Below are 13,708 nucleotides of genomic sequence, written 5' to 3' on the forward strand. Positions count from 1 at the left end.
TGACAGGGCTGAAACGAAGAGATCTTGCATCTGCTTTTGTCGGACACAAATAGCATATAATTCCAATTTAAAGTTTGTAGTAATTTAGTAATTCTCAATTGAAATTTTATAAGTATTTGTAAACTCAATTGGTAACATAAAAAGAGTTATATACTGTATCTCAATACAACATATTTTTTAATTTGTGGGTATGAATGTGTGTGTGTGCTAGCTTAGTTTTATTGTCTATATAGGTATATCTGTGTGATATCTTTAAATAAATTTGGTATATTTCATATATTATTGTTGGGCTCTCTATATTGTGTGTAATTCTATGACAAGTGGATAGAGAGTTGTAGTTATTTACCCTTTGTGTATATTTATCAGAATTTAGAGCCAGGTGTCTTGGAGATCCAGACACAACAGAAAGTCTCCCAACCTAATATCCTGAATGATTGAGACTAGAGTTATACACCTTGAAAGAACTTTGTTCAACAATCCAATTCAGACTTAGTTCAGGACAAGATGAAAACTTTCTAATCACTTGGGAACTACATGCTCTTGTGTTTCTATCTGTGGAATCCCTCTTATCGCATCTTTCTTAAATCATCTCTCTCTGTATCTGTAAGTGGGGATATATCACATTTCTCTCCCTCTGTGCATATGGCACAGGATGGATATATAAATCTCTCTCAAGTGACTGACATTCTCTAGTAATGCCAACACCTACTACATCAGAAGATGTGAAATAAAAAATCTGACCCTGGAAGTTGAACAGAATTGTATGCTGTATCCATTTTTTGATGATGCTTAAAATCAAAATCTTGTACAACCATATTGGGAAGGAGGAGGGAATCCAGAAGAAACATCCACTTGTCAGCAGCATTACAAGATCTGGGACCTGCCAGCAACCACTGGCTTGCAACCTGTAGCCTAACTCTGGGAGATGGGAAAATCATTGACTGGGGAGTCTCTTCAAGACTTAAATGGATAAAGTCTGCTGATTCCCTGAGAGCCAGAAAGTCCAAGCCCTTCTTTGAAGAGAATTTGACTATGTGAAAGTGGGTCTTTTTTGCCTCAACATGATCTTACAGTATTTGATCACATTTTTCCCCAAACTGTTAGGGTCTCAAAAAAGGGAGATCTGGGAGATGGACCTTGGAGGAGAAAACAACCTCTACTGCAAATGTAGTCCTCTTCTGGTTGTAAATCTGCAAGCCATAGACTTCACAGTCAGATCCACTGAGTCGTATGTGGTGTCTGAAAGGTACATCACGGCTGGGGGGGGGGGGGGGGGGGGGAAGCAGTAAGAGACTTGGGAGGTCCAGGACAAAAATGCCACCATCACCTGTTTGGCCCAGTGACTCTAGATGAGTGGCAACTACACTTTCACCTGTAGGACAGAACTATTAAACTCATAGCAATGCTAAGGAGAAGTATGCATCTGTCTTTGACCTGAATGGCTACCTTCAGAGCTGTACTTCAAAGCTCCACTCTCTCAAAGGATCCTTATGATTTCAGTGAGGACCTCTTCTTGTCTTGGCAAGTCCAGCTCTTACTCACAATCCCCTGTACCGAAGGATACACAAGAAAGGATTTCTTCCCCAAAGATCCTAGGATAAAGTTGGCCTCCATATCTGAAATGAGCTTTTGGTCTACAACTTGAGTACAATGACCTTATATCTGATTCAACAAAGAGCCTGGGGTATCTGGAACTTATGGATCAGAATCACTAAAGCAGTTGTGGGCAAACTATGACCTGCAAGCCAGAACCGGCCCAACTGCCCCGTCCTTGCAGCCCACCTACCTTGCATGCATTGACCACAGAATCTGGACCACCTTGCCACCACCATTATCCTTCTGCAACCTGCCCAATATCATCAGTGATAGCCCATGACTAAATGCTGACACTCATGATGTAGGCAATCGCTGATGATAGCTGCTTAGGCAGGTAGCTGGAAGATGGTGACATAGGGGGAGCAGGCAGATCAACATAATCCTGCATAATTGCCACTAATAGCTGAAGGGAAGAAGAGACCCTGGGTTACTAGTGGAGCCCCATCCCGCCAGTGGCTGAAAAGGGGAGGCCACAGGGCTGGTGGAGCCCCTAAGGCTGCAGTAGAAGAAGTGAGTGAGAGAGTGGGAGAGTGAATATGAGATAGAAAAAAAGGAAGAAACATATGTAAGTGAAAGAGAGGGAGAGAGCATGTGCGAGTAAGAGAGGTATATGGGCAAGAAAGAGAGTGTGAGAGAGCTTTACAGGGACCTAAGGATAACCAAGGGTGGTGGCACCCTCCCCATTACAAATGTGAGCCAATAACGTGGCCATAATTTAAAAAAAAAAACAAAAAACAACAACAAACTAGGGCTAACCCGCCCTAGGGAGTCCAAGGAAGAGTGAGGTACTGTGGGGGAGTGCATATTTGTCCTTCAATATATATCTGATGCCACATACATTTTATATCTGGTTAGAGTAGCAGGTTCTGAACTGTGGAAAACATTTTTTAACCTGGTCACTTAAAAATGTATTGAAAAGTCACAATTTTGGTTTATCATATTTGAACTTAAAGCTGTGAAACAAGACAAGTGGTTTTCATAATATTTTGCTTGTTTTCCCACATTCAGAACTTAGACGTAGAGTGCAAAATAGTAATGATACTATTAAGCTTTTATTTCTCCCTAGAGTTTTGGTAAAACGGGAGAAAATGTTTTTAAAATTAGTGTTAATGTCGTGTTCTGCTAAGCTGAGCTTTGCTGTTCATGCCCCACTGTTTATCAAAATACATGTAGTTCTTGACTCAAGGTCATCACTGTATATAACTACCCTTATGGGGTTTTCTAGAAAACAGTAAATTTATATTTAGCCTTTGGCAGACGTAATGGATGAGGATCTGAGGATTAGGTAGAAGTTCCATAGTGCCATTTGCACATCTTTTAGTAGGTACAATTTTTTGCACAAATTTTTACTGTGTGCCAGGGTTAGACCTGGGGCAAAACTTGTGCCACTGTTGATCTGGTTAGGCTAAATGATTTGCAACATTTTTGCAGCCTTTTGGGGTACGACCAGCACCATCTTAAGCATCTTTATGCTCCTGCTCTGTGGCTACATCCTCTTGACATCATTCTCTCCCCCAGTGCCAGTCTCAGTGCTGATCTGTGATCTGCTGGAGAAAAACATAACGGCCCTGTGCTCTTTTACAGCATATGTTGTTCTTCCTGCTATGTCTACTCTTTTCTCCCTCCTGTTTTGTGGGAGAGTCAGATGCCAAGACACAGCAGAGGAATACCATGCTAGAACTGTGCTTCGCTGGAGTGCAAATGAACACAGTGCCAACTTCAGCCCTGTTGCCACTATGGTGAATTTTTCTTTCCCCTGTATAATGAGCTATCAACTCCCTGGGTCTCCTCTGGGGCTGTGGGGGAGGTTTGAGGTTTTCCAGAATCACCCCCCCCATTCCAAGACTCAGGATTCAGTAGGATGTCCTCTGTGCTTTCAAAGGGGTTGCTCTTTGGATCCTATATTGGAGGACCTAGGGATTCTTCTGGGTTTCCTTTTCCTTAGGTTTTTTTTCAGATGAAGTCGTCCACTGATACTTACTATCGCCCTCTGGGAGGTGACGAGCTCATGATCCTAGTCAAGAGCCAAGCGTGTCTGAGGAGGAGAGACACAGGACAAAGTTTCCGGAGTACCTCCTCCAAAGACACTTCACAAACCTGACACCCCACCCACCCTGAGGGAGAGCTCTCATCTCATTGGGAAAAGGAGACAGAAGATGATTCAATTCTCTCTCCCCCTCCCCCCCCCCCGCCCCAGTGGTTGCAGGTAGGAAATGCAATAATTGTGGTATTACCACAAAGTGCTAAAAGGTTAACGCACTATGCGGTAATACCTATGCGAAGTGCTAAGATAGCGCACATTGCGATAAATAGGCTATTGCCATTAAACACGCCTCTCTTCCTATCGCATGCGATAGTTTGATGAATCTAGTCCATAGCTAGCTATTAAAGTTAACAGACTAACTATAGGCGGTTAACTTTAGGACAGCCGGCTAAGTCATCCAGCTAACTCTAAGTCGGCTAAGACAACTCCTTCCAGTTTTGCCCCTGGAACGCCCTTAACTTATTTAATAAGTTCTAGCTTCCTAACTTATTAGCTGGCTAGAATTTAGCCAGACATGGGCCCAAATATTCATTTAGCCGGCTAACTTCTGAGTTAGCCGGCTAAATGCTTTTTTTTAATATGGAGCTCTACGATTTTAATCTCCTAGATTGGGCACATACATTTACGTGACATACCTACCCATTAACTGCTCTATGGATTATTCTATGCATTCAAAAATATTTCAGAAAGCCTTGAATAGATTGCATAAGTCAGCTGATCATATGAGTAGCATTACTTAATCATTCCAGACCTAGAGACCTAGCACAGCAATTTGTAACCAGTAGCATAAAATTTGCCATTACTTGTCATAGCAGTTGAAGTCATCCAACCAGCAGCCTTTCTTCACCAACTCTATGAAGCCAGAGTTATTTCTCCAAGATGCATAACAATGAAGACGTTTGTCCTTTTCCCCCTCACAACGCTCAACACCACTTTGGTTTGTCTTCTCCAGTTCCCAGTTGGCATTGTAGTAGATGCATTCTCTAGTCTCTGCCTCCCCATGTCCAGAACCTGGATAAAGACAGAAATTTCTATTTTTAAGATGAATAAACAATTAAGCAATTTGCTTCGCAGGCACATAAACATTGGGTGTTCTATGCAACATCTTTCATAGAAAATTATCTTAAAACCCTTTTACAATAAAAGACTGATGCAATTGTATTTTTAACATTTATTTTAGATCTCCTGGGATAAGAAAGGAGGGACACTGCTATATACAGAGAAGATAAATACAAATCTTAGCTAAAGATTTATATCAAAATGAAGCAGGAATGATTGGGATTAGAATTACAAGCAACTGGAAAAGATGAATGCTTAGACAGCATTTCAAAACGGACATTTAACAAATTTATATTTATTTATTTTAGATTTTTATATTCCACTTTGAAGTGTCAAAAAGTGGATTACATTATATACCACATAACAGTTAAAAAAAAAACCAACAAAAGCAGTTTACAATAAAACATTTGTAAAATTTATAAAACAACCACAAACATAACAAAACCAAAACCACTGTCTCTGCCATCCCTCAACTTTAGCAACAATATGCTTACTCAATATCTTACCACCTAGACCATACCTCCCATATAACACCATTTCAGATCCTTCCTTAGCCAGCAATCACCTTAGCCCATCTTACTAACTCAGCAATTCATTCCAAAATTTTGGTGCTATCATTGTAAATGCCCACTTAGCATAGCGGGTCAGCCAGATTTTCTGAAAGCCAGTAACTACCAACTGAAAACCTTGAGAAGACCTGAAAGCATGGCCCGGCTTTTATCAGGCAAGCTTATCAAATCGATATTTTGGTGAATTGCCCCTCATACACCAAAACACCATTACCAATAACAAAACTTAGCTCTCTAAGTTCAATCAGTCAAGCACAGGAAGAAACTTAAGCTAGTCAAGGTTTTTGGCACAGAAGAGGAAAACACTCTGCCCGCACTGGTGAATACTTGGAGAACAAAACATTGAGGAGGTTGGAAAAAGGAATAAACAGTGATCAGATCCATGAGGTATGCAGCAGCCCAACCTTTAGTAATCTTATGGAAAAGCCTCCAAAAATCAGATGAAACGAGAGCAAAACACAGATCAGCGCATCTGTCTGCAGGATAATGGCAAAGCACCACGAATGGGAACAATCAGTATGATTTCTCTAGGAATGATTTTTAAGATGAAAAACTGAGGTATGACTATTCTATTTGATTCTCAAACACTTCTTTGGTTTTCACCTATAACTTCAAAACTTAAATCGCTCACATCTGCTCAACATCAGAGTTACTTTGCATACTGTAATTTTCCCATAGACTATATATACACATATATTTTTTTTTTTTTGGGGGGGGGGGTGTTCTACATTCTATTGAAAAACATATATTTATAATAATTACAAATCCTCTGCTGCCTATGACCATCCATACCAATGTAATGGTGAAAACAGAACTGTTGAGTCATAGCAGCTTTATCTATTCACTATGTGCTTAATTACAAAACCTGGATGATTAATGAGGTACACCTGGTCTTACAAAAGATATGATTTTCCAAAGCAGATAATGTTTCTTTTTCAAGTAGAATTTTATTTCAGCATAAGCTAAAATTAAAACCAGTTGAAAATGTTATAGCAAATTCTTCCTTGAGTCAAGCCTATGTGTGCAGGTAGAGCCAAATAAGCTGGGCTGGCACAAAAATGTAATTTTGTTATTTTTATTTTTTTTTTAGAATGAGGCACCAATACCAAATCCAAAATAAAAAAGCTTAAACTGCTCACCCAAAAGCAGAAGTCTGTTCAGATAACTTTCTGACAGGGATTTATTTTAATCTATGACGCAGGTGCTCAGCAGAAGTACACTGCACTTTGGTATTCTGAAGAGAAAATCCAATGTAAAACAACACATCAAGTGCAGAGTGGAAAAAGAAAGCCCTGAACATTTCGGGTAAACTGAAAAATAGCCAGGGAACGAAACTCTAAAAACACTACACTATCCTCCAATGTACCATTTACCATCTCCTTACTGGCTAACCTGGGGGGGGGGGGGGGGGGGAGGGGTACTAGTTTATTGCTATTGTTAACTAAGATGTTGAATACTCCAATGTAGGGTTACTCTGTTCAACACTAGGAACCCCCAGGGAGGATGATCAGCAGGGTGAACTTAGTGAGGGTCTTTTACACCGAGGAACTGTTAAAACAGAAGAACACAATATAAAGGAGCTTGTTGCTTGCACTCGGAAGCTGATTTATGTCAATACCTGAACATGGCTCCAGGGGGGGTCATCTATCTATTGAAATAGTTCACTAAGAGGTCAATATTCAAAAGGTCTGTCCAACTAACTTTGGGAGTTAGCTGCAAAAAAATCTTGCTGTTTCAATTCCTTGTGATCCCCCAACCGGCTAAGTTTTCTCAGGGCAAATTACAGCATGCAGAAAATGTAGCTGGACAAAGAGAGGCAGTGCTAATGATGTTTCTGGGTCACAGTTTATCTTTAGCCCCTCACTGCTGATATTCTTTGGTGCCCTGGGGTCATTGTACCAATTTTATTGGTGTGCACTGTCCCTTGTTTGGAACCTTGGGGTGCTCTTCCCACTGAGGGTGTCTTCTTTTCCCCTTTTATCATGTCTTGGGCTGTTCATGTCAATGTTGCTGCTGCTTTGCACCCCTTTTGGTGCACTGGGGTCTTTATACAACTATTATTGGTCCCTTTTCCCCTCTTTTGGGTAAATAGTGGTATGAAGACCTTTTTTGATGTGTTCTTGCCACTCTTAGTGCTCCTTTCCTCTTCTCATATTGCCTTGTGCTGTTTGATGATGCCCTTTGCCTCGTTCATTGAGTTTTGAAGTGTAGTCCTGGGGGAATTTTGCACTACTGCGGAGCGCAGAATTTGTGCAGAATTCCCCTCCTGCACAGAACTGCCAAATTCAGTGCAGAAAATGACAGAGGAGACCCTGCATGCTGCGAACGGAATGCGCCGTTCATGGCGAAGATGAAAGAGAGCAGGGGGAGGGGGTTAGTACAGTGTGAGCAGGAGGGTGTGAGAGACAGCAAAGGAGGTGAGAGAGCAGGGGGGTATGAGAAACACCGGGAGAGGGGTGAGAGAGAGCAGGGGGGTGCTTGAGTGTGGGTGCCAGAGAGAGGGAGCCTATATGAGGAGATTGTGAAGGAGTGTATGTATGTGTGAGAGATTGGTGCTGGTGTGTATGAAAAAGGGATCATGTGTATGAAAAAGGGATTGTGTGTATGTGAGGGTGCTAGCCTGTGTGAAAGGATTGTGTATATGTGAGAGAGAGAGAGAAACAGGTAGCCTGTGTGAGGGTGCATGCGTGAGAGAGAAAGGGAGCTTGTGTGGGAGGGTATGCAAGAGAGAGGGAGCCTGTACGAGGGTGTGTGTATGTGCACTAGAGAGAGGGAGCATGTGTGTGAGAGAGAGAGAGGGACAGAAGGAGCTTGTGTGAGGGGAAGTACTGAGAATGGGCTCAAACTCTGGGAGTGGCAATAGAGTTGAGGGGGTTGAGCCTAGTGGTGGAGGGGAAAGATACTGCAGGTGGAGGAGTTGGGGTCTGAGAGGGCAAAGTGGCCAGGGGAGTAGGGAGAATGAGTGGGAGACTCTTACAATGCAGAAAGGTGAATATTTATATACCGCCTATACAAATGTTTTATAAGATCTAATCTGTTTTGGGACCATTGCCTTTTATTTATTTATTTATTTACAATTTTTATATACCGATGTTCCTTTCAAAAAGAGATATCACATCAGTTTACAATAAGGTACAATAGGTAATTCACTATCCCCTAAAAGGGCTTACAATCTAAAATTTTTGTACCTGAACGATAATACATTTATGAACGACATGTAAATGGGAACAGTGAGTGAGGTGATACAAAACTATTCAAATTTGTTAAATCACAAGAGGATTGTGAGAAATTGCAAGAGGACCTTGCAGAACTGGGAGACTGGGCATGTAAATGGCAAATGAAATTTAATGTGGACAAGTGCAAAGTGATTTAATTTAATTTATTATTTTTATATACCGACATTTGATCTCAATTGAGATATCACACCGGTTTACATTCAGGTACTGTAGGTATTTCTCTATCCCCAGAGGGCTTACAATCTGTTTTTGTACCTGAGGCAATGGAGGGTAAAGTGACTTGCCCAAGGTCACAAGGAGCGACAGCAGGACTTGAACCCTGGTCTCCTGGTTCATAGTCCACTGCTCTAACCACTAGGCTACTTCTCTTACGACCGGATTTTAAAAGGGTTACGCACATAAGTTATGAGCGTAACCCTTTTAAAACCCCCCTGCGCGTGCGCAAGCCCCAGGACGCGCGTAATTCCCGGGGCTTTGCAAGGGGGGTGTGTCGGGGGCTTGGTGCCGGCCCGGGGGCGTGGTCGAGACCTCCGGCCCAGCCCCTGGGTCGGGTGATGGCGCACCAGCAGCCTGCTGGTGCGCACAGAGGCCGTCGTAACTTTGCCAACAAAGGTAGGGAGGAAGGGTTAGATAGGGCTGGGGGGGTGGGTTAGGTAGGGGAAGGGAGGGAAAAGTGCGGGGGGGGGGGTAGAAGGAAAGTTCTCTCAGAGGCTGCTCCGATTTCGGAGCGGCCTCGGAGGGAACGGGCAGCGCGTGCTGGGCTCGGCATGCGCAAGTTGCACAAATGTGCACCCCCTTGAACGCGCCGACCCCGGATTTTATAGGCTAAGCGCGTATCTTATAAAATCCAGCGTACGCGTAGATTTAGAAAATCTACCCCTTAGGGAAGAGTAACTCAAATTATGGCTACACAATGCAAGGTTAAACATTAGGAGTCACCATTCAGGAAAAGGATCTAGGAGTCATCATTGATAATACATTGAAATCTTCTGCCCAGTGAGCAGCAGCAGCCAAGAAAGCAAATAAAATGCGAGGAATTATTAGGAAAGGAATGGAGACTAAAACAGAGAATATCATAAATGCCTCTGTATCGTTCCATGGTGTGAGATCATCGTGAGTACTGTGTACAGCTCTGGTCACCAAATCTCAAAAAACATATAGTAGAATTAGAAAAGGTACAAAGAAGGGCAACCAAAATAATAAAGAGGATGGAACGATTCCCCTATGAAGAAAGGCTAAAGATGTTAGGACTCTTCAGCCTGAAGAATGGACGGCTGAGGAGAGGTAGGATAGTGGTTTATAAAATAATAAATGGAGTGGAACAAGTAAATGTTAATCATTTATTTACTCTTTCAAAGAGTTCAAAGACTAGGGGACACATAATGAAATTACTAATGATACATTTAAAACCAATAGAAAATATTTTATTACTCAATGCTTAAAGCTCTAGAATTTATTGCCAGAGGATATGCTGGAAGCTATTAATGTAGCTGCTTTTAAAAAAGGTTTGGACAAGTTCCTGGAGGAAAAGTCCATTAACCATTATTAAGGTAGAGTTGAAGAAATCTACTTTTTATCCCTGGGATAAGCAGCATGGAATCTATCTAGCTTTGGGATCCTGGGACCTTGATTGGCCATTGCTGGAAACAGGATACTGGGCTTGATGGTCCTTTGGTCTGACCCAGTATGGCAGATCTAATGTATTGGTCCCCTTGTGTAGGTTTTGGTGGTTGGTGGAGATGTAACCCAGGGAAGTATAAATTCTGGATCATTCGTTAGGAGTTTGCCCTTTCTAGGATGGAGATAGTAGAGAGGAATTTCCAAGATGTAGTTGACCTAGAGTAGCAAGCCCATGGGCTGATGAGCCTGGGGACCACCCCTGTTTGGACTGGGTCTGTAAAGGAAGAATTTCCTTCTCCCAAGGAAATGTAGAAAGGAACAATAGAGTGCCTAGGCGCTTCCCTGCCCTTGAAAAAATAGCCAAATGGAAGGAGAATGGGGATGTTCTGAAATGAGGGGAGCCCCATGAAAGATCAAGATGTGGAGGTTATCTGGGAGCCCTGAGCATTGCTGGAAGGATGGACCAATGGGAAGTCTGAGACGTACAAGGAAATGTGAGTAGCAGTATGGCGTGAGAGGCCCCAGGAGCACAGGGAATAACCCTAATATCCCACAATTAAACTGATATTTAATAGAATGTGGAATCTGTAGTAATGTGCTTATGGTTGGTCGGATTAAGCTAGGAAGTGTACCTAATGTGCAGAGATTTTAAGAACTGAAAAGGGAAGGGATTTACACCACATATTCCAGAAAGAGTATTGATATGGAGAGCTGGGAGACAATTATTGTTCAAGTGAAGGCATGCTCATCCATGGGGTGCTAGGAAATATATGGTTGGGAAATTTTATTCTGACTACTGTATCCCATGAATTCTGATGTATTCAGTATTGAACTGCTTACTGGATTCTATCCTATACATAGTGACTAGCTGAAAAACCCAGTTGTGAGCTTGGATTTACTTGAGTGTGCTGTGCTTATATGCTTTATTTGTGTCACCACTGTGGAATAATTCAGGAAAGAAGTTTCATGGAGGGGAGAAAGTGGATGTTCCCCCTGACCAGTCAAGCGAGCATGATCTGGCTGTTTCGATCTGGGTCCATTTCACCATCTGCATGACCCATAATTTTTTGAACCCACAAAATAAATTTGAGAGTCTGACCTTCGTCACACAAGATTAGTAACTCTCATCAATTTATGAGCCCTGGTGTCAGTTGAGGTTTCATCATTACTCCATGCATGATATGAACATTGGAAGAGAAGAGCTGTATATCAAGTGTGTTGATTGTCCATTCAGGTTCTTGGTACCATAGATTATGAGCCCTTTCACCTCTTCCCCCCAGTCCAATCCCAACACTCCCTATCCAGTCTAGCCTGACCTTAGCATTCTCCACCCAAGCCCAACTCCCAGCGTTCTCTTCACCCCAGCACAAAATGATCTACTTTATGGAATCTCCATGAATGAAGGGTATTTGTTACACAGTTGGAAACAGGATGCTATCCTTGATGAACCTTGGCCTAACCTTGGCCTAACCCATCATGGTCAGGTCTACTAATCTTATGTTTTTATGGTTAACTAGTTTAATTAGTTTTAGTTTCATTTGTTAGGATTTCATTGATTGCCTTTCTTGTGTGATTTATAATAAAAACAAGCCACAAATAAAATGTATTTATCAGTTGCCTATTTCTAATAGCTCAACAAGTAAGATGACAAGTACGCTACTGAAGTTCTGCAGGAGTACAGAGCAGTAGAAGAAAAAAACAGAGCAAATTTTCTCTTAGGATGATCATAATAAATCCCAAGAATTTAAGGGACCAAAACAACAGGAATTACATGTCACAAAAAATGGGTAAAAATTCCTCTCCAAGCACTCTTCACCTATTTTCTGACCCCAGCCTAACCCCAGCACTCTTCACCCCACCATTGATGCCGTAGGGAATCTATGTCAGGACTGCTACAGACCTCGTCCAGAGTTTCCTCTGATTTTTTCAAGATGCTTTGCCCCAGTCACAATACCTTCAGGTGTTTTTACCACTATTGTGACTGTTTTGCCTCTCTCATGAATACTTGTGCTTCTTTGACTAACGGTGCCTTGGGGTATTTCCTGCCATATTTCTTGCTTTGCTCTCCCCTCTCATGGTGCAATAGGCTAGTCATGTCACCATTGCTGGTATCCTTTTCCCCTTTTTTGGGGGCCTTCGAGTATTCTTGCCACTCTTGGTTCTGCTTTGCTTCTCTCATGGTGCCTTGGGGTGTTTCTGATACCTCTGTTTGATCTATTTTGTCTTGTCATGGTGTCTTGGGCTATTCATACCACTCTTGGAGCCACTCTGCCCCAATCTTGGTGTCTTAGAGTGCTCTTCTTCTGCTGTTTATGACTGCCTGCAAGTTTCATTAAACTTAAAACAGAAAACCACAATTTTGGAGCCAAAAATAGAATACACTGCTTCCCACATTTACTTTAATGGAAATGAATGACAAAAATAAATAAAAAGTATTTTTGTTTGAAACAGACAAGATAAATTATGGAAACAATGAACCAAAAAACTAATGCATTGGGAAAAAATGAGTGCGCTAACCCAAAAATATGCGCAGAAAGCAAGCTTAGCGTACATAAAAATATGATTTATGCACAAAAAACACATTGTGTACACACTGTTTTCCACACATAAACCCAGATTTATGTGCACAAAACGTGTACAAAGTAAATTTAGCATAAGACACACTTTACACTTAGAAAACTGAATTTGCATGCATAAAACACAATTTGTGCACAATTCAAGGGTACAGGATCATTGGACCACAAACTGTTCAGTCCCACAGATTAACATTAGCTGGAATAATTTTTGCTCCAGCTCTTTATCAAGGAGTTACATTTTCAGCATTAAAAAAAAACTGTTTGTATGTTTCTCTGCATTGGGGAGTAATAGCCTTCATTAACATCGGCTTTAAATGGATACATGCTAATTTGTGCACACAGTTTTACTCTGGTTTGTGTGCACACTTTACTCTTAATGCACTCTTAGGGCCGGATTTTAAGAGGTGCGCACGGGCGTACATTTGTGCGCACAACCCAGCACGCACAAACGTTTGCCAGATTTTATAACATGCGTGCGCAGTTGACCTGTCTCATCCTCTCAGACTGCACTCGACAGCCAGGCCTTTAAGGGATGCTTACAAGGGATCTTTACACGTTCCTACAATCAAATTAGTGCACCACGCAAACCTCAGAGACCGGTCTTTTTCTACCGCAGGCCCTTCCATGTGGAACGCCATGCCTCCGGACCTCAGACTGGAGACTTGTCTAACAACTTTTAAAAAGAAACTAAAGACATGGCTGTTCAGCCAAGCCTTCCCCACTACAAACTCCATTGCCTGATCTAGAATTGTACACCACACATCTCTGTAAACAAAACTCTCCAAATTTTTCATGCATAATATCCATTAAAGAGAGGTTGGCCCCTTGCCCCCTCTTCTGTATATAGTATTTATTATATTTTATTTCATTTTATTTATATATTTATTGCTCCGTTCACCCCTTCTTTATTTTCCTACTCCAAGTTAAGGCTTCCTTGTTATAATGTAACTGTATGCTCCGTATCTCTTGTTGATTGGTTAATTGTATACTCTGCTTAGTTCATTGTAA

At 41.8% G+C, this 13,708-nt stretch overlaps 1 protein-coding gene across 3 annotated transcripts in view; it reads right to left on the reverse strand.

Annotated features, from left to right (window-relative positions):
- Nucleotides 1-13,708, reverse strand: part of ACVR2B (activin A receptor type 2B) — a 476,102-nt gene that overhangs the window by 190,290 nt on the left and 272,104 nt on the right. For all 3 annotated transcript variants that reach the window (XM_029588414.1, XM_029588416.1, XM_029588415.1), the window contains one exon: nt 4,444-4,651. In XM_029588414.1, coding sequence (XP_029444274.1) covers nt 4,444-4,651 — 208 coding nt within the window. The remainder of the gene's footprint in view (nt 1-4,443; nt 4,652-13,708) is intronic.

Source organism: Rhinatrema bivittatum, chromosome 2 (assembly GCF_901001135.1).
Source record: "Rhinatrema bivittatum chromosome 2, aRhiBiv1.1, whole genome shotgun sequence".
NCBI lineage: Eukaryota > Metazoa > Chordata > Amphibia > Gymnophiona > Rhinatrematidae > Rhinatrema > Rhinatrema bivittatum.